The sequence below is a fragment of the Mastigoproctus giganteus genome, chromosome 5, assembly GCF_048544385.1.
Source record: "Mastigoproctus giganteus isolate SK-2022 chromosome 5, ASM4854438v1, whole genome shotgun sequence".
Taxonomy (NCBI): domain Eukaryota; kingdom Metazoa; phylum Arthropoda; class Arachnida; order Uropygi; family Thelyphonidae; genus Mastigoproctus; species Mastigoproctus giganteus.
The window spans coordinates 24,317,056-24,339,594 of NC_143579.1; the positions used below are offsets into that span (position 1 = coordinate 24,317,056).

The following is a 22,539-nucleotide window of genomic DNA, read 5'->3' on the forward strand; positions in this document are numbered from 1 at the left end:
ATTTCTCATAATCTGCCTTCGCTGCCTAATCTCTTTTGTGACTTGGTTACAGACCAGCTTATACCTATCATAGGCTTCCATGTCACCCATTAATTTATATGTATCCCACGCATTTTTCTTCTCTGCCATATGTCTCATTAGTTCACCTGACATCCCTCTCTCAAAAATTATTATTTTTTTTTTTGGCTGGTGCAGCATAAGCCTTAGGCTTCCTTGCACCATAAGGCTAAGTATTAATAATAATAATAATCCATTTGAGCCTTAACCTTGAACAATATTTCTTAGTTGGTATGTAAAGCCTAGTAGCTTCCAAGATAAATTCTTTGAGTGCTTCCCATTTTGAATTTGGCGTTGGTAACATTGTCAGTTGGTCCCACCATATAGAATTTAAATACTGTCTCGGACCACCATAGTCGCCTTTACGAAAGCAAAAACCCTTCCCTTTACCCCTGATGGTAGATACCTCTTTGAGTAAATCCCACTTCAGCACACTGTGATCACTGCCACCTAGTGGTTCCTTTATCTGCAGATTCTTAATGCATGAAAAATCACTACTGATAATCAGATCAAGAGTATTACTCCCTCTAGTTGCCTCCCGAACATGCTGATGTAGAAAACAATAATCCAATAAATCCACAAAAGCCTTGCTAGTGTGTGAGTGACCAACCCACAAATTCCAGTCAATATCTGGGAAATTAAAATTTCCCCATTATAAGGCTCTCTGATTTACTGGCCTACTCTATTGCCCTGTACAGTTTCTTATTATACTCATCAAAGTCATTAGGCCTATAACACACTCCTACTCTCAATTTTGATCTCCCAGTGCTTATGTCACACCAAACTTACTCAACACTGCACTGTCCAGCGATGTCGATTGACTTCACTTCCTTGGATTTTATGGTTTGGTTTGGTTTGTTTGGATTTTTTGGCGCATTAGCAACTAAGGCTAAAATGTGCCAAGACTAGGTAATATTTAAAAATTTAAATTTAAACTCTCGGTGACCTAATTAGTAAGGCCACCTTGTCCTGATATATAATAACAAAGATATAAGAAATAAATCAATAAAGACGTAACAATAACATGAATTAAATACAATTAAAAACTTTTATTGATTTAAAATAGCTAAAAACAGCAGACACATTGTCATTGTCGGATAAAATCTGACTGAGTGTATAAGGCTCAGTCAGATGATTAAAAGCGGTAAAACGGGTGCTGCTAAAACCTGGACTGGATTTTATGTGTTTCTTAACTAATAGCATAACCACTCCTCCCTTCCTATCTTGTCTATCCTTCCTGTACACACTGTACTCCCCAAATTCCAGTTCTGCATTCCTTATATCTGTGTGACACCACGTCTCTGATATCTCAACAATATCTGCCTTTGATGTTTTGAGCAATACCTCAAATTCATCAAATTTATTTACCAAACTCCTAGCATTGGTGTATACGCAAATATACATGCACCTGTTCCTATCCTATTCTTAGCTACCCTAACACAACCCATGTGTTTACTTATACCGCAATGACTCCCAGCAGCCTCTGAAATAACATGCATCTTGTTTTCCAGGCTGCTGCTCATTCCAGTAGAGAATATGTTTAATGTCTAAGTTGGCTAATGATACAAAGGTTGGCAGGATGATTAATGGCAGTATGCTGCTGCAACAGGATCTAGCAAAGTTAAGCAGATGGGCTGAGAAATGGCAATCAAAGTTTAACTTTGACAAATGAGAAGTATTGCATATGGGTAGCAGTAACTCCAGAGTAATGTTCTAACTGTGTGCTACTACACTCAGGGTAGTGGAAAATGAAAAAGACCTTGGGTAATTGTGCAGCCAGATATGAAATTCTTTGTGCAGTGCAGATAGGCTGCCAGGACAGCTCCTGGGGGATTTTTCAATAATATACAGAAATGTTTCTAGCAGGGATAAGGAGGTGATTATCACATTGTGTGGGGCAATAGTCAGGCCACATCTTCAGTACTGCATACAGGTCTGAAGGCCTCATTTTAGGAAGGATGTAGAGCTGCTGGAATGAGCACAGAAAAGGACAACGAGACTGGTGAGTGGAACAAAGGGGTGCTCTTACTAAGGCAGGCTTCATTTCTGCAAATTGCAGCATATGGGAACTAGGCACTTGCAAGGTGACCTGATTGAGGTGTTTAAGGCTTTGAATGGATTGAGCAAGCTCAATGCTCAATTAACACATGACACAGAAGCCTATGATAGATACAAGTTGATATGCAACCAAGTTACAAAGGAGGTTAGGCAGGCGAAGGCAGATTACGAGAAATCCTTGGCAAGGGATGCAAAGAAAAACAGCAAAGAGTTCTTTACTTATGTAAACTCTAGAAGGAAAGGGATGAATCAGATTGGTCCACTTGATATTGATGGGTCAAGTGTTGATGATCCTGCTCAGGTGGCTAACAAACTAAATGAATATTTTACATCGACATTCACACATGAGGAGTTATTCAGCGAGGGGAATGCCAGAGGTGTATTCAACTCTAGCAGTAAGTTACAGAATCTTGAAATAACTGGGAGTAAAGTGGAGGAGAAACTGTTGAAGATAAACACAAGAAAGGCACCCGGGGTGGATGGGATCTATCCAGTTATATTAAAGGAGGCAGCAAAGGAAGTAAGCAAACCCTTAGCCATAATTATGAGAGCTTCCTTGGACTCAGGGGAGGTACCCATAGACTGGAAATGTGCAAATGTGACCCCAATTCACAAAGGAGGATCAAAGGCTGACACAAGTAATTATAGACCTGTGAGCTTGACTTCTGTTCCAGGAAAATTAATGGAGGCACTGGTTAAAGACGCACTGCAGGATCATTTAGACAAGACTTCAGTTATAGCTCAGACACAGCATGGTTTTGTTAAGGGGAAGTCTTGCCTGACCAACTTGATTGGATACTATCATGCAGTCACAAAAGAACTGGATGCAGGGAATAACTTTGATATTATATACTTGGATCTTAGAAAGGCTTTTGATACTGTTGCACATGGAAGACTGCTACACAAATTGGAGCAGTGTGACATTGGAGGCAAATTGCTGCTATGGATAAAGGGGTGGTTGAGGGGGAGAAGACAGAGAGTGGTAATCAATGGACACTGCTCATCGTGGACTGATGTTATTAGTGGAGTCCCTCAGGGCTCAGTGTTGGGTCCATTATTGTTTTCTGTATTTATAAATGATATTGATGATGGTATATCGGGATTAATGTCCAAGTTTGCAGACGATACAAAGGTTGGCAGGGTTGTCAAGGACACTACTGACACTATGCTTCTGCAACAGGATCTGGAAAGGTTGAGCAGATGGGCTGAGAGGTGGCAAATGAAGTTTAACATTGACAAATGTAAAGTACTACACATGGGAAGCAGCAACCCCAGAGCAACGTATCAACTCTATGGTACAACACTGACAGTGGTAGAGAATGAAAGGGACTTGGGGGTGGTTGTGCAGGCAGATATGAAGTTCCCTGAGCAGTGCAGACGGGCTGCAAGAGTAGCTCATGGAGTATTGTCAATGATATACAGGAATTTTTCCAGCAGGGATAAGGAGGTGATTATTCCATTGTATAAGGCGATGGTCAGGCCACACCTAGAGTACTGTATACAGGTCTGGAGACCTCATTTCAAGAAGGATGTAGAGCTGCTGGAACGAGTACAGAGAAGGGCAACAAGATTAGTGAATGGAACAAAGGGGTGCTCTTACGAAGAAAGGCTTAAGTTTTGCAAATTACAGTGTCTGGAGACTAGGCACCAGCGAGGTGATCTGATAGAGGTGTATAAAGCCTTGAATGGTTTAAGCATGCTCAATGCTGATGGGATTCTTCCTCTAGCTCAGAATAATCACCTGAGAGGGCATAAATTCAAATTGAGGAAAGACAGATGTAGGATAGACGTGCGGAAATTTGCCTTTAGCCAGCGAGTGGTTGGTTGGTGGAACAGACTTCCATCCCTTGTGGTGGAGGTTGATAGCCTAAATAAGTTTAAGGCTCAGCTGGACAGGTATTTTGAACGAACAGAGGGGTGAAGTGGAAGTGGTTTTTTTTTTTTTTTTTTTTGGCTGATGCTGCATAAGCTTGCTTTCTTGCATCAAATGCCTCTACTAATGCTAATGCTAATGCTAATGGGATTTTTCCTCTTGCTCAGATACACACATGAGAGGGGTACAAATTTAAATTTAGGAAGGATGGTTGCAGAATAGATATAGAGAAGTTTGCCTTTAGCCAGTGGATGGTTGAATGCTGGAACAAAACTTCCATCAGTTGTTGTGGAAGTTGATAACTTAAATAAATTCAAGGAAGGACTAGACAAACTATTGGAGGGAATAGATAGTTGAAATGGGCTTTTCTTTTTTTTGGCTGAGGCTGTATATGCTTGAGTTCTTGCATCTTGGTAAATGCTAATAGTTGAACCTTGGTTTTTGGGGGGTTGGTGAAAATTAAAGTTTCCACTGTTTGCTCATATGTTTTGTTTCTGGGTCATAGTGACATACACCCAGCATTCATCTATTATCACAATTCACTCATAAAAATTGAACAAATTTTTCTCTACAAGGCTTCAACAACTGTGTGGAACACTCTTTCTTATGGAGCTTTTGAGGTGTCAACAATCTCAGAATTCATCAGGCTTCCATCTTAGACATTAGCATTAGTTGAGGCATATGATGCAAGAAAGCAAGCTTATACAGCATCAGCCAAAAAAAAAAAAAAAAAAAAAAAACCCCTTCCCACTTAACCCATCCAGTCACTCCAAATGTTTGCCTAGTTCAGCCTTAAATTTATTTAGGGCTATCAACTTCCACAACAACAGATGGAAGTCTGTTCCAGCAATCAACTACCGCTGGTTAAAGGCAAACTTCCACACATCTATTTTATAAAACTCTTTCCTCAATTTGAATGTATGCCCCCTCAGGTTCTTAATCTGAGCAAGCAGACGTATCCTGTCAAGATGTGCAAGAACTCCCTGCATTAAAGGGCACACAGATCCATGCTAATGTTCACTTCATTTGCTATAAAATTTATAGTCACATGTCTGTCTTCAATGATTGGCTGTCCACTTCAGTCACAACAGCAGCAGCATCTGTGGATGAGATAGATCTTCCTTTTCTTGAATCATCATGTACACTACTTTGCCCACAAACTGAACTGTCTTATCAAATTTGTCACAGTCTCACAGGATGGGCAATCCTTTCCATATACAGCTTTGGTCTCCTCATGGATTTGTTTTGCTTATTTGCCTTGCAAATGAAGAAATTTTATAACAAATCAGACCTCAATCTTCTCCAACATAAGACCTCTTGTTGTATTTGTTGTTCTGATGGATCTAAGAAAACAAACAAATATACATTAACTTATGAGACTAAGTAGTGTGTGTGTGTGTGTGTGTTTCTGCCTATATAAGATGGTTAAGCTTACATAGTGTCAGTGGTGTGGCTCTGCTCTGGAGTGCTAGTCTCTTCTATATTTTATTTTTTGCTGCATAAGGACTGCCACTATTCAAATCCTCTGCATTGGTGGTTCCAGAGGTGTAGCTAGGTTTCCGGTGCCCTTGGCAAATTCGTGGCTACCCGCCTTATTTTGATAATTGGTAAAATCATAATAAATAATAACCACAGTAGGACCTCTGTTTAACAAACTTCTTTATAGCAAATGTTTCTATTTAGATATAAATGTTTTATTTTCACTGAATTTTCTTTGTTCTATGAACGAAGAAAATTTTCCATATGACTGCATTACGAGACTTAACTGGGTACACATCATTCGCACCCATGGCCTTCAAGCAAGCAATAGTGCTGTTGTTCGCCCAAATTAAAAGATAAAGAGATTACCATCTGCAACTCAGTGGGACCCGTAAAACCTATCCGACTACCTGTCCCACTTACCGAGAAGTTGAGCTGGTCAACTACTTTCTGTGTATCCATAGCCGGTGGGCAGACCAAGGTGTATTAAACATTCGAACAATAGGCTCTGGTCAACCTTCTGTTGTAAGCCCTGTTAGAGATTTAGAAGAGATTGATTTTCCTTTATCCCGACAAACGGTCACCTGTTGTTTCGTGGAAGTGAAACGGCACCGTTTCAAAGCTATTGGCCTATCATCGAGCAGAATATGAGATACAGAGGAAACGATGCCTCCCACACTACTATCGTAGTTTTTTCTTAAGAGTTATCTATGGCGTATCCACACTGATATTATATTGATATAAAACTCTTACTCTTAACATATTATGCCTTGTTGCATTTAGTTATTTTAAATTTGTACTTTTGTAGCTAACAAATTAATAAATTCATTCTGAAGATAAATAATTAGTGTGGTGTTTAATATGCGATTCCAAAGCATTTTTCATGCCAATGTCAAATTGGCTGACAAATTTGATCAAGTTTAAAAATACGCCACAATTTTTTTTTTCCTTCGGTATTGATATTACTAGCTTTGGATCACACGTTGGGAAACCTGTGATCCAAAGGAGCTGACAATAAAACAGGTTTTTTTTCAGTAGGCAACAATCCCATTAACAATAATGGGAAATACACATATGCCTATAACAACTTAACATATACTTACATTTTTAATTATGAGTACATATCACTGTATTTAAAAAATGGTTATTAATATATTTGCATGTATAGTTTAATATTTTTTAGGGTCCATAGCTGAAAAATGTGGAAAACACTGCTCTGGGATATTCAGATAGTCAGCAGATACAAGATTTTACATAATTGGTATCACATGGATTCAAAAACACTACAGTATGAAGCTGCTAAAGATAACAGAAGTTATACAAGTTCAGTGGTTTAGACATACAGAGAGTATATATGGACAAAGAACTAGTAATTTCAGAAGAGTTCATGAAGGATGATGCCAAGGAGAAAAGGTGCAATGGGAAAATGAGGTGTAGAATAACAATTTTTAAGACTAACTAAAAGGAAGAGATAAATTATCTTCTACTAATTATGTACTGTATTTACCCTGGAACCATGCAAAAGTTCTGAACAAAAAGATGACAATAGAGGGGGAGCCATAATTAGGTTAAAAGAATTTAGAAAACTGTAGTCAAGTATACAAGGGCACAAATCCTATTAAACATAGAAAAACTGGTATTATCCTATAGAGTAAAACAAAACCAAAACCACAGCATATGATATACTAAGATCATATACTCAGCATATGATATACTGTGTGCTATACACAAGTAGAGCCATCTAATGGCAACTTTGGGCACTACATTGATAAATTTGGTAAGTGTGTATAGTATGTAAATTTAACTTCCTATAAACAAAAAAAAAAACCTGATAAACATTCTAATAAAGTAGATTTTAGCTGCCAGTTTTCCAATATCAATTATTTTTCATTTATTCATGTTTGAATACTGAAAGATATGTGCTGTGAAGCTATGTTTATTCAAATAAGAATTTTAGGAAATAAAGTTCTTAACAGGAGCTCACATCTGGTGAGTATGGGCTTGGCACACCGACGGTCCTGAGCTGGATATCATCATTCTTCTCTTTCTTGGTGATGCCTCTCTCTCTCTCTCTCTCTCTCTCTCTCTCTCTCTCTCTCTCTCTCTCTCTCTCTTTCTGAGAAATTTTTTTTTTTTTTTTTTTGCCCAGTGCAGCATAAGCCTCAGACTTTCTTGCACAATGTGGCTAATAATAATAATATGCTTTGTATTTCTTCTTCAAGATTAAAAAAGAGTAGAGTGAAACTGATACTAGAAGTAATGCTGAGAGAGAGATATCAAATGTGAAAAGAAAAAAAGCTTTTGTAAAGAGATTATATAATACTGTTATGAAATGAGGCCATAACTAAAACAAAGACCAAAGGAAAAAATTGGTATCATTACATTAGAGCAGTGATTTCAAACAGGGGAATCACCACCCACTAGGAAGCATTTTAGAAATTGTAGGGAATTTGTTTGTCACAATAATAGGAATACTAGCACAGAAATAAACATTTGTAAGCTAGCTTAGTCACATCAAGCTCAGGGAATGTCATTAGAACTACTTATTTGAAATTAAATAAATTTCATATAATATATGTATATTTATATTATAGATAAATATTATAGTACAAATAAAAACTTTTATATTTCCTTATCTACCAATGATTCTTCTGCAGTTATGATATCAACATCAAATCTGTAAATTAAAGCTTAAATGAATGTCAGATGAACTAATGAGACTGGTGGCAGAGAAGAAAAATGCATGGAATGCATATAAATTATCAGGTGACACAGAAGCTACGATAGATATAAACTAGTCTGTAATCAAGTCACAAAGGAAATTAGGCAGCAAAAGAGGATTACGAGAAATTCTTGGCAAAGGATGCAAGGAAAAACAGCAAAGACTTCTTTACTTATATAAACTCTAGAAGGAATGGTATGAATCAGATTGGTCCATTTGATATTAATGGTTCGACTGTTGATGATCCTGCTCAGGTAGTGGACAAACTGAATGAGTATTGTGCATCTACATTCACAGATGAGGAATTCTGTGGGGAAGTAGAGGCAAGAAGTGTATCAAACTCTAAAAGGGAGCTAAATGATTTTGTAATAACTGAGAGTAGAGAGGAGGGAAAATTATTGAAGTTAAACATAAGAAAGGCACCTGGAGTGGATAGGATCTATCCAGTTATATTAAAGGAGGAGATCTTTAAATGAAATCTCCCATGGACTGGAGATGTGCAAATGTATCTCCAATTCACAAAAGGATCTAAGGGTGACACAAGTAATTACAGACATTAATTTAACTTCTATTCTGGGGAAAATAATGGAGTCACTGGTAAGGAAGCATTGCAGGATCATCTAGACAAGACTACAGTTACAGTTCAGATGCAGCATGAGTTTGTTAAGGGGAAGTCTTGTCTGACCAATTTGATTGGATACTACGATGCGATCACAAAGGAACTGGATGCAAAAAATAATTTTGATATCATATACTTGCATTTCAGGAAATGCTTTTGATACTGTTCAACATATAGACTGCTGTACAAATTGGAGCAGTATGGCATTAAGGGCAAGTTGCTGCTATGGGTAAGGGGATGGTTGAATGGGAGAAGACAGAGAGTGGTAATCAATGAACACTGCTCTTCGTGGACGAATGTTATTTACGGAGTCCCCCAGAGTTCGATGTTAGGCCCATTGTTGTTTTCTATATTTATCAATGATATTAATGAAGGTATACTGATGAAGATATTGACGATGATATTGATTTATCAATGATACTGATGAAGCCTTAATGTCCAAGTTTGCAGCAGATGATACAAAAGTTGGCAGAGCTGTTAATGACAAAATGCTACTGCAACAGGATCTAGAAAAATTGGGCAGATGGGCTGAGAAGTGGCATCTGAAGCTTGACATTTACAAATGCAAAGTACTGCATATTGGTAGCAGTAATCTCAGAGTAAAGTACCAACTGTGCAGTACTATACTCAAGGTATGGGAGAATGAAAGAGATCTGGGGTAATTGTGCAGTCAGATATGAAGTTTTCTGAGCAGTGCAGACAGGCTTCCAGAGCAGCTCATGGGGTCTTGTCAATGATATACAGGGATTTTGCTAGCAGGGATAAGGAAGTGATTACCGCATTGTATAAGGCAGTGGTCAGGTCACACCTTTAGTACTGCATACAGGTCTGGAGGCCTCATTTCAGGAAGAATGTAGAGCTGCTGGAATGAGTATAGAGAAGGGCAACGAGATTGGTGAGGGGACAAAGGGTTGTGCTAACCAAGAAAAGCTAAAGTTCTGCAAATTGCAGCACCTGGAGACTAAGCACCTGCATGGTGAACTGAATGAGGTGTACAAGGCCTTTAATGGTTTGAGCCATCTCAATGCTGATGGGATTCTTCCTCTCCCTCGGATTACACACCTGAGGGGGATAAATTCAAATTGAGGAAAAACAGTTGTAGAACAGATTTACAGAAATTTGCCTTTAGCCAGCAGGGTGGTTGACTGCCGGAACAAACTTCCATCGATCATTGTGGAAGTTGATAGTTTAAATAAATTCAAGGAAGCACTGGACAAATGTTTGGAGTAAATGGATGGGCGAAATGGGAAGGTTTTTTTTTTTTTTTTACTGATGCTGTACAAGCTTGCTTTATTGCATCATATGATTCTACGATGCTAATATTTGTGTGAATTTGAGTTTTAAAGTGGAAATCTATTAAACAGAATATCAAATAATTTTTAGATTAGCACTTTCTTATATATATATATATATATATATATATATATGTGTGTGTGTGTGTGTGTGTGTGTGTGTGTCATTTTTTCAACCCAAAAACCTCAAATTCGTGGATTCACTATCAAAAGACAAGATACTTGTAAACATGTATGCATTGTAAATATTTTTAGAATCAAAAATTAGTTTGATTTCTATGAAGGGGACATTAAAAAATAATACTTGGCAATGGGGAATTTGGCTCAAAAAAAGGTTGGGACACCCCCCCATATTACAGTAATTTTACATTAGACATCATTTATCATCAGAAACCATACCAGTGACAGAATTTAAATCATTAAAAGTGGGCACTACTATAATGTATATATAATTGAGCCCTTCCCAAATGTGACAATCCATTATCTAGCACCACATATTTCCTGGCTATGTTTAGGAATATAAGCAAATCAGGCACATCATCTGAGAATCAGCAAATTTAGTTCTCAGCCTGGTCAATCATAACAGTTAGGTGTTAGAGCCGACCAGTACAGGTTAATATTTTGCCTCAGAGCCATAATTTTTTACTGCACTGACTACATTGAGAAATTTTTAGATTGTGGAGTGTCTAACTGCCATTTGGGAACAAGATTAGCAACTACTCACGAAAATTCACTGGTTACTCAGTTTCTGAGTTTCACAATTCATACATAAAACATTATACTGAGGTAGAGACTCACTGGAACTGTGGTCAGGGCCAGTTTCCCATTAGTCACCATAGGCACAGCATCTAGGGCCTACAAAGGAAGGGAAAAATTAAAAAAAAAAAAAAAAAAAAACAACGCTTTTCTTTTCACTGTGACTAATGAAAAACGAGCTGAAAAAACTTGTGCGCAATTAACTATAGGAGCTTCAATTCAATATGCATATGCTATCTAGCAACTGTTGCTGAAACTAGAAGAATCAAAGTGATGGTCGCTCCGTCAATTGAGATGGTTTATCCTTTATTATAGTTGAAACTTGGGTCATATTGACATAATTCACAGTCAAAGTGTTAAAATAGAAGAAAAATGTTACCCCCCCCCCTTTTTTTTAGCAATTTTGGAATAAAAGTGCCTAGGGTCTACAAACACCAAAATCCAGCCCTGACTGTGGTCCTTCAAAATGCACCTATTAGGTCCGTATCTATTATGGAAAAGGGTGTACATACTGTTCAAGTCCCTAGATATTTGGATTGGATTTTGATGAGGTGAATGTGTGTAATATTGTTTTTCTCCTTCCAAAATACACTATACATAGTAATGGTATATTTTGGAAGACGACTTTTTACTGTACCATATATTACCCCCTGCTTCTCTCATTCTCAGAGAGAGAGAAAAAAAAAAAAAGTGTGCCTGTACTGTACTATGTACAATAAGTTCCAGTATAGAGATGTAATATTTTCTGATTTTTTTTTTTTTTTTTTTTTTTTATGATAATAATATGACCACCTGAAATTTGGAAAAGTCTGAGATTCAGCAAGTCATAAGATTGCCAGATTTGAGAGGTTTGATTATATCACCCAAATGGTATTAGTATCATAGGCTGGGGCCTGCTGATCTATTGAATATGAATAAAAGTTAAAAATACTTAATACTTACCCTCCTTTAGTCTCCCTGTTTCAGCTGCCTGACCAGTAGGAAATATAGTTTTAACATAAATGCCAAGTTCACCTTTTGGAGAATCTCTCCCACCTACTATACTAAATCCCAAACTTTTCTGTCCTGGGCCTTTCTTGAACACCACTGTGTGGAATGAAAACCTTGAAGACTTTGGATGCCGAGGTAATGTAGCAACACAGCTGCCAGCATCCTTAAGTGAACAATTAATATTTAATATTTTCAACTAATTATCATATTTCAATTGTGAAAGTTGTGTGTGTAATTACAAACATTATTTTCTAAATCCATGATTACAGAAATTATTATTATACCTTTTATATGGCATATCAAAAGCAGTCTAAACAGTTTCAGTCATGTTTAATAATTTTAGACAGTCATAAATATCAGTGAAAATGCTCATGGACCACCAAAACTAATCTTAATACAGCTATGGTCAAACTGTGGCAATGACATCAACATGCAATTTTGAATGTGACTGAGAACCATACTATTAATGCTATATGAAAAAATAATAATAATTAACATTTACTTTTTGTTCTTTGTTTTATATATACAGTAAACCCTTGATTTTACAGACCTTGATTTAATGAACGAAAAACAATTTACTGGCACCAGAATACCACTATACGGTTGCAGTAAATTATCTTCTACTAATTATGCACTATGTATCAACCAGTAAGAACAAGGCAAATAAAAGCACACTTTTTGCTGTTTAACATGTTCACTGCCACGTAAATGTGAGAGAACCCATTCAATGTGCTGTAATTTTCAGAATACTGGGGGGGGGAATCAAACTTTTGACATCCCCGCATTCTAAAAATTCATGCACAAAATGGTTTAAAATTAAAAGTTTGGAATTCATTGCTAAAAGCACACACATTTGCACTGAGCTGAATATCAGAACAAATCTTACAATTTTTTTTTTACAAAAAATTTTCCATCTCTTGTTGTGTAGGTGGGTAATTTGAATAAATTCATGGAAGAACTAGACAAATCAAATTCTTGGAGACAATGGACAGGTGGCCTCTTTTTTTTTTCCCTCTAATGCACTATTTAACCCCAGAGACTTGCATCTGGTGAATATGGGCTTGGCACATCCAGGGTCCTGAACTGGATATTATCATTCTTCTCTTTCTTGGTGATTCCCTTATATATTTTCTCTCTCTCTCTCTCTCTCTCTCTCTCTCTCTCTCTCTCTCTCTCTCTCTCTCTCTCTCTCTCTCTCTCTCTCTAACTCAGAAAAATTTTTTTTTTTTTTTGGCTGGTGCAGCAAAAGTCTCAGGCTTCCTTGCACCATATGAAAATACAGCATGAGGTGGAGGATGCTGAGGTTGATGAATAATGAGCTAGCTAGAACTGCAGAAAAAGATGGCATAGGAAAGATACAGAGCATTGAAAAAATACTGAAGTCTGTAATAGTTACAAGTTAATCTGTAATCATACCACAGAAATGGTTAGGCTGGCAAAGGCAGATTATGAGAAGTCTGCTGACCAGGAGAACAAACAATGGGATGAAAGAGTTTTTCGTGTATATGAATACAAAGAAGAGAAAAATTAATCAGATTAGACCATTTTGTAATGAGTGCAGGAAAAAAAACTTGCTGTTTTGCTTCATTTGCCACTACTAATACCTATTTTAGCTATTTTGACAGAGCCACTCATTAGCTGGATGCAGGAAATAATTCTGACATTGTTTAATTCGATTTCACCGAAGCATTTGACTCAGTCCCATATTACTGCATAAGCTGGAACATGTTGGAATTAGAAGAAAAATCCTTAGACAGACTGATGTGTGGTTGCAAGGTAGAAGGCAGAAGTTTGGGATTAATGGTTACTCTTCAGATTAGTACTGGGATCACTACTGTTTTTGATTTTCTTAAATGACATCAGTGAAGGGATATAGGGCATAATGTCAAAATCTGCAGTTGTTAAGATATTGGTAGAGTTAAATGATCAGCACCAAGCAACACTTCTTTAGGACAACTTACATAGACTTCAAGAATGGTCAGAAAAGTGGCAATTATGTTTTAATGCAGAAAAATGCAAACTCTCAAAAAATGCAATTCCAAAATAATTTATACTGAATTAAGGTGAATTAATAAAGGTGAGGCTGAATTAAAAACAGTAAAGAAAGTGATTTGGGAGTTGTGTATCAACTCCCAAATCACTTTCTTCATGTCTGACTGTATGTGAGAAATGAAGTAAATGAAGTTCTCTGAGCAGTGTAGATTGGTGGCAAGGAAGGCCCATGGCATTCCACTGATGATTACTTGAGATAAGGAGGTAGCTACCATGTAGGCAGGCAAGGCAATTGCCTCCGGTCCCGGGCTCTTTAGGGGACCGACGTCTTTGGCTGTCTCCTGTTTTTGCAATTTTCATTAATTAAGTAGGGGGCCCGAACGTGTTCTTTGCCTCTGGGTCCGAAAAAGGGTAACTACGCTACTGGAGGTGATAGTAGAAATAAGGAGGCGATAATCTCACTGTTCAAGAAAATTGTAAAATTGCAGTTGGAATATTATGTTTGAGTATGGAAACTGCATTTTCGTGTTATACATATAATGCCAGTACTAGGGACAATAAATTGAAATTACAGGGGAAAGAGGTTTAGGCTGGATTGCAGGAAGTTTCCTTTTAGTCAATAAGATGATGATTACTACATTAAGTTTCCAACATGAAGTTCTCTGAACAGTGCTGAGAGGTTGCTAGGATATCTCGTGAGGTTCTGTCAATGATATAAGAAATTTTGCCAGCAGCTTATACCATTGTAGAAAACAAATGGTTAGGCTGCATCTTGAGTACTGCATACAGGTCTGGAAGGCTCGTTTTAAAAAGATCTGTAACTGGTGGGATAGGTGTAGCAAAGAGTAACAAGATTAGTCAAACACACAAAAGGTATTCCTACCATAAAAGGCTTAAGTTCTGCAAACTGCAGTACTTGGAAACCAAGTTTGCAAGGAGACCTGATTGAAGTGTTTAAGGATTTAAATGGATTGCATAAACTAAATGCTGACAACATCCTTACTCTTTCTTAGACAACACAAGGGGACATAAACTTAGATTGGAAAAAAAAAAAAAAAAGTCTGCAGGACAGACATATGAAAATAATTTCGCTTTCAGCCAGAGTAATTAATTGTTGGAACAAATGTCCATCCCATTTGGTATTGCAGAAGTGGATACTTTGAATAAATTTAAGGAAAAAGTTACACAAATTACTAAAGGGGATGGACAAATGAGGTGGCTAGTTTTTTTTTTTTTTTTTGATGATGATGATGATGCTGTATAGGCTTGTTTCCTTGCATTATTTGCCGCTATTAATACTAATACTACATATCCTTCATGGGTGGATGAAGATAACAACTTGGGTAGGGGGAATCAGAGTACAACTTGATAGGTACCTACATCGGGAGAGAGTGAAATATTTACTTTATTTTATTTTTATTTTATATTATTTATTTATTTCATAATAAGTAAAAGTAAGTTAAAGTAATATATACAGGGTATATCGTAAATAGTGGTCCAGAGTAAAGGAGTCGGTACACTGTGTTCTTAGGTATCACGTACAGGAATTTCAGTTACTTTTAGTCAAGATTCTCGGAAAAAAATAAATTTCATTTTTTTTTTAAATTTCTGTGTCTTGCATCACTAATTTGCCTATAATTTCAAAAAATATCAATATTTTTTAATTCTGTTTTTTTATTATTACTCCTGAATAGGTGCACTATCGTAAACAAATACATTCGACTAATTTAAAGTCAAAGATTTTTAAAGAAATTCATTTTTTTCCTATTTCGATACTCATCTCCAAAAAGTCATGTGACTTTAGGTGCATATTGTCTAAAAAAAAAAAAAAAAGTACTACACTGTCAGTGCCCATTAATTTAAAAAAATCATTATTAAATCAAGATTCTAAAATGGTACAACATTAATTGCTAACAGTTCAGAAAAAAAAGTTATTGGCATTTAAAACAAAAAGCAGCTTAATTGCCTAAGATATTTTGGATTCAAAGCTTTTTTATTTTAAGTTCTTTGATTGGGTTTTTTGAAATAAAACATTCTTTTCAAATTAACTATTTATTTCAACTAAACGAAATGCTCAAAATGGCCACCATTAGCGGTGATGCATGCTCTGCATCGCCGAATAAAAGATCGTTTGAGGTCTGCGAGCAAATCTGTTTGCATTAATTTCTTCAGCCGCTGTTTGAATCCTTTGACGCAATTGTTCGACAGAAGTTATTTCCTCTTTGTAGACCTTTTCTTTCAGACACCCCCAGTAGAAAAAATCTAGGGGGTTGAGATCCGCTGAACGTGGTGGCCATAAAATTGGGCCTAACCGCCCAATCCATCTTTGTGGAAAAGTTTGATTTAAATGTTCTCTTACAATAACAGCGAAGTGAGCGGGACAGCCATCATTCTGCAGCCACATTGTGTCTCATATTTCTTGGTCGACATCGCTCAATAACTCAGGGAGGTCGTTTCACAAAAAATTTAAATAGTTTTCCCCATTCAATGTATTGGGTAGCTCAAAAGGGCCAATTATTTGCCCTCCAATGATCCCTGTCCACAAGTTTATTTTTAATTGATACTGGGATCGATCTTGCCTCATTAAATTGGGATTTTCCAGCTGCCAGCTGTGTAGGTTATGCATATTAAAATAACCATCTTTTTTACATGATGATTCGTCACTCCATAAAATCTATGGAAATTTATTTTTTCTGAGAATCTTGACTAAAAGTAACTGAAATTCCTGTATGTGATACCTAAGAACACAGTGTACCGACTCCTTTACTCTGGACCACTATTTACGATACACCCTGTATATATATATATATATATATTTTTTTTTTTTTTTTTTTTTGGCTGGTGCCATAGGGCTAATGCTAATACTAATGTAGGTATTAGCATTAGTAGAGGCATATTATGCAAAAAATCAAGCTTATACAGTATCAGCAAAAAAAAAAAAAAAAAAAAACTTCCCATTGCACCCATCACATTTGCTCCAAACATTTCTTCAGTTCTTCCTTCAATTTACTTAATCTATAAGCTTCCACAATGATACAACAGGTAGTGGTTTGTTCCAGCAATCAACTACCCACTGGCAAAAGGCACACTTCTGCATATCGATTCAACAACTGTCTTACCTCCATTTGAATTTATGCCCCCTCAGATTTGTAATCTGAGCAAGAGAAAGGAATCCTATCAGCATTGACCATTCAAGTCCTTATGCACCTCAATCAGATCACCTCATGGATGCCTAGTTTCCAGATGCTGCAATTTCCAGAATTTAAGCCTTTCTTGGTAAGAACATCCCTTTGTTCCCCTCACCAATCTTCTTTGTCCATCTCTGTACTCGTTCTAGCAACTCTACATCCTTCCTAAAATGAGACCACCAGACCTGTACACAGTACTAACTGTGGCCTGACCACTGCCTTATACAAAGGGATAATCACCTCCTTATCCCAGCTAGCAAAATTCCTGTATATCATTAACAAGACCCCATGAGCTGCTCTGCCAGCCTGTCTGCACTACTCAGAAAACTTCATATCCAACTGCACAATTACCTTGAGATCTTTTTCATTCTCCACTACCATGAGAATAATACCACACAGTTGATATGTTTCTCTAGGGATTACTGCTATCCATATGTAGTACTTTGCATTTGTCAAGGTTAAACTTCAGTTGCCACTCACTTCTCAGCCCATCTGCCCAGATTTTCTAGATCCTGTTGCCATTATCGCCATTAACAACCCTGCCAACCTCTATATCATCTGCAAACTTGGACATTAAGCCTAATATAGCTTCAATATTATTGATAAATATACAAAACAACAATGGCCCCACAACTGAACTATGGGGGACCCCACTAATAACATTAGTCCACGAAGAGCAGTCCATTTATTACCACTCTGTCTTCTCCCACTGAACCATCCCTTTATCCATTGTAGCAACTTGCCCTTAATGCCATACTGCTCCAATTTGTACAGTAGTCTTCCACGTGCAATAGTATCAAAAGCTTTCTGAAATCCAAGTATAAGATATCAAAGTTATTTTTTGCATCCAGTTCTTTTGCGACCACGTCATAGTATCCAATCAAATTGGTCAGATAAGACTTACCCTTAACAAACCCATGCTGTGTCTGAATTATTACTGCTGTCTTGTCTAGATGATCCTGCAATGCCTCTTTAACCAGTGATTCCATTATTTTCCCCGAAAATAAGTTAAACTAAAAGGTCTATAATTACTTGTCACCCTTTGATCCCCCTTGTGAATTAGGGATATATTTGCACATCTCCATTCTGTGAGGACCTATCCCAAATCCAAGAATGCTCTCATAATTATGACTAACAGTTTGCTTATTTCTTTTGCCACCTCCTTTAATATAACTGGATAGATCCCATCCGCCCCAGGTGCTTTCTTGCGTTTAACTTCAACAATTTCTACTCCACTTTGTTCTGCGTTATTACAAAATCATTTAGCTTCCCGTTAGAGTTTAATAAGCTTCTGTCCTCCACTTTCCTACAGAATTCCTCATGTGTGAATGTAGATGCAAAATACTCATTCAGTTTGTCCGCTACTTTAGCAGGATCATCAACAGTCGAATTATTGATATCAAGTGGACCAATCTGATTCATCCCCTTCCTTCTAGAGTTTATATAGGTAAAGAAGTCTTTGCTATTTTCTCTGCATCCCTTGCCAAAGATTTCTTGTAATCTGCCTTTGCTTGCCTAACCTCCTTTGTGACTTAATTACAGACTAGCTTATATCCACCATAGGCTTCTGTGTTGCCTGATAATTTATATGCATCCCATGCATTTTTCTCTGCCACAAGTCTCATTAATTCATGTGACCTTCATTTAGGCCTAAACTTTAACAGTGTTGGTTAGTTGTTATGAAAAGCCTAGTAGCTTTAAAGATTAATTCCTTGAACACTTCCCATTTAGAATTTGCTATCTGTAACATCGTCAGTCTATCCCACTATATAGAATTTAAAAAACTGTCTCAGACCACTGTAGTCACATTTACGAAAACAAAATCCCTTCTCTTTACCCCTGATGGTAGTTATATAGCAGGGGTGGCCAACGAGTTGATCGCGATCTACCATTCGATCGCGGATTTAATTTCGGTCAATCAGGACAAATTTTAAATATACAGTCATCCCTCGATTTGTGCGCCTTGTGCAATGAAATTTTTGAAATGGTAGATAGCAGCGCATTTTGAAGGAAAAAAGTAGATTGCATCACATATTAAGTTGGCCACTCCTGTTACAACAACAGATGGAAGTCTCTTCCAGCAATCAACTACCCACTGGCTAAAGGCAAACTTCAGCACATCTATTCTACAACTGTCTTTCCTCGATTTGAATCTATGCTCCCTCAGATTCTTAATCTGAACAAGCAGAAGTATCCCATCAGTATTGAGCCTGCTCAAACCATTCAAGGCCTTAAGCATTAGCATTTTTAGCATTAGTAGAGGCATATGATGCAAGAAAGCAAGCTTATGCAGCATCAGCCAAAAAAAAAAAAAAAAAACTTCCATTTCACCCCTCCGTTCGTTTGGAATACCTGTCCAGCTGAGCCTTAAATTTATTTAGGCTATCAACTTCCACAACAGGGGACGGAAATCTGTTCCACCAACCAACTACCCGCTTGCTAAAGGCAAATTTCCGCACATCTATCCTACAACTGTCTTTCCTCAATCTGAATTTATACCCTCTCAGGTGATTATTCTGAGCAAGGTGGAAGAATCCCATCGGCATTGATCATGCTCAAACCATTCAAGGCTTTATACACCTCTATCAGATCACCTCGCCGGTGCCTAGTCTCCAGACACTGTAATTTGCAAAACTTAAGCCTTTCTTCGTAAGAGCAACCTTTTGTTCCATTCACTAATCTTGTTGCCCTTCTCTGTACTCGTTCCAGCAGCTCTACATCCTTCTTGAAATGAGGCCTCCAGACCTGTATACAGTTCTCAAGGTGTGGCCTGACCAGTGCCTTATACAAGAGAATAATCACCTGCTAGAAAAATTCCTGTATATCATTGACAAGACACCATGAGCTACTCTTCAACCTTCTGCACTGCTCAGAGAACTTCATATCTGCCTGCACAATTACCCCCAGGTCCTTTTCATTCTCTACCACTGTCAGTGTAGTGCCACAGAGTTGATACGTTGCTCTGGGGTTGCTGTTTCCCCATATGTAGTACTTTACATTTGTCAATGTTAAACTTCATTTGCCACCTCTCAGCCCATCTGCTCAACCTTTCCAGATCCTGTTGCAGCAGCAGCATAGCATCAGTAGTGTCCTTAACAACCCTGCCAACTTTGTATCATCTGCAAACTTGGACATTAAGCTTGATATACCATCATCAATATCATTTATAAATACAGAAAACAATAATGGACCCAACACTGAACCCTGAGGGACTCCACTAATAATATTAGTCCACGATGAGCAGTGTCCATTGATTACCACTCTGTTTTCTCCCACTCAACCATCCCTTTATCCATAGCAGGAATTTACCTCCAATGCCACACTTCTCCAATTTGTTCAGCAGTCTTCCATGTGCAACAGTATCAAAAGCCTTTCTAGATCCAAATATATAATATCAAAGTTATTCCCTGCATCCAGTTCTTTTGTGACTGCATCATAGTATCCAATCAAATTGGTCAGGCAAGACTTTCCCTTAACAAAACCATGCTGTGTCTGAGCTATAACTGAATTCTTCTCTAGGTGATCCTGCAGTGCTTCTTTAACCAGGGCTTCCATTAATTTTCCTGGAACAGAAGTTAAACTCACAGGTCTATAATTACTTGTATTGCCCTTTGATCCTCCTTTGTGAATTGGCATCACATTTGCACATCTCCAGTCCATGGGTACCTCCCCTGAGTCCAAAGAAGCTCTCATAATTATGGCTAAGGGTTTGCTTACTTCCTTTGATGCCTCCTTTAATATAACTGGATAGATCCCATCAACCCAAATGCCTTTCTTGTGTTTATCTTCAACAATTTATCCTCCACTTTATTCTCAGTTATTACAAGATTATCTATCTTACTGCCAGAGTTGAATACACCTCTGGCATTCCCCTCGCTGAATAACTCCTCATGTGTGAATGTCAATGCAAAATATTCATTTAGTTTGTTAGCTACCTGAGCACGATCAACAGTTGAACCATCGATATCAAGTGGACCAATCTGATTCATCCCCTTCCTTCCACAGTTTACATAACTAAAGAACTCTTTGCTGTTTTTCTTTGCATCCTTTGCCAGAGATTTCTCGTAATCTGCCTTCACCTGCCTAACCTCCTTTGTAACTTGGTTACAAAGGAGGTTAGGCAGGCAAAGCAAAAATTTATGAAAGCAAAAACCCTTCCCTTTACCCCTGATGGTAGTTACCTCTTTGAGTATATCCCACTTCAGCACACTGTGATCACTGCCACATAGTGGTTCCTTTATCTGCAGATTCTTAATGCATGAAGAATCACTACTGATAATCAGATCAAGAGTATCACTCCCTCTAGTTGCCTCCCAAACATGCTGATGTAGAAAACAATCATCCAATAAATCCACAAAATCCTTGCTAGTGTCGGTGCCCAACCCACAAATTCCAGTCAATATCTGGGAAATTAAAATCCCCCCATTATAAGTCTCTGATTTACTGGCCCACTCTATTGGCCCACCTTGTACACCTCAATCAGATCACCTCCCAGGTGCCTAGTCTCCAGATGCTGCAACTTGCAGAACTTAAGCTTTTCTTCATAAGCACACCTCTTTGTTCCTCTCACCAATCTTGTTGCTCATCTCATTAAGTTATCTTTAAGTAAATCTCACATCAGTATACTGTGATCATTGCCACCTAGTGGTTCCTTTATCTGCAAATTCTTAATGTTGTTGTTGTTATCGTTATTTGGTTTTTAGGAGCATTAGCAACTAAGGCCATATTGCTCCGGGGATATGAGGTGGTCATGGGCTTGAACCCCGGTCTGATCAAGAAGCATGTGCTACGCACTGCTGCTCCTGCCCACCTGGCTACGGAGGCGCCAAATTTTTAATGCATGAATATTCACTGCTGATAATCAAATCAAGACATGCTGCTCTCAAACATGCTGCTGTAGAAAACAATCATCCAATAAATCCACAAAAGTTTTGCTAGTGTGTGAGTGACCAACCCACAAGTTCGAGTCAATATCTGGGAAGTTAAAATCTCCCATTATAAGACATTGATTTACTGGCCCACTCTATTTCTCTGAGCAATTGTTCATTGTACTCAACAAAGCCATTAGGCCTCTAACACACTCCTACTCTCATTTTTGCATTCCCAGTGCTTATATCACACAAAACTGACTCAAATCTTGCATTGTCCATCCATGTCAACTGGATGCACTTCCTTAGATTCCGTGTGTTTCTTAGCTAACAGCAAAACTCCTCCTCCCTTCCTATCCTGTCTATCCTTTCTGTACACATTGTACTTCCCAAATTCCAATTCGGCACTGCTTATATCTGTGTGACACCATGTCTCTGATATCCCAACAATATCCACCTCTGATGTCTTGACAAATACTTCAAATTCATCAAATTTATTTACTATATTTTAAACATGAACAATTTCAGTTAAATTGCTGAAAATAAAGCCTGAATATCTCTCCTTACTAGGCTAGTATGGGTGTAAAAAAGGAGCAAGGTGTAATTATGAATACTGAAACCCAAAGAAAAATTACTTTGTTAATG

The 22,539-nt window shown here is 37.7% G+C and overlaps 1 protein-coding gene across 1 annotated transcript in view; it reads right to left on the reverse strand.

Moving 5' to 3' along the window:
• The window catches only part of LOC150085242 (uncharacterized), a 159,558-nt gene that overhangs the window by 40,984 nt on the left and 96,035 nt on the right, over positions 1-22,539 (reverse strand). Inside the window, exon 5 of the mRNA XM_090373111.1 lies at positions 11,799-12,009. Coding sequence (XP_090229237.1) covers positions 11,799-12,009 — 211 coding nt within the window. The remainder of the gene's footprint in view (positions 1-11,798; positions 12,010-22,539) is intronic.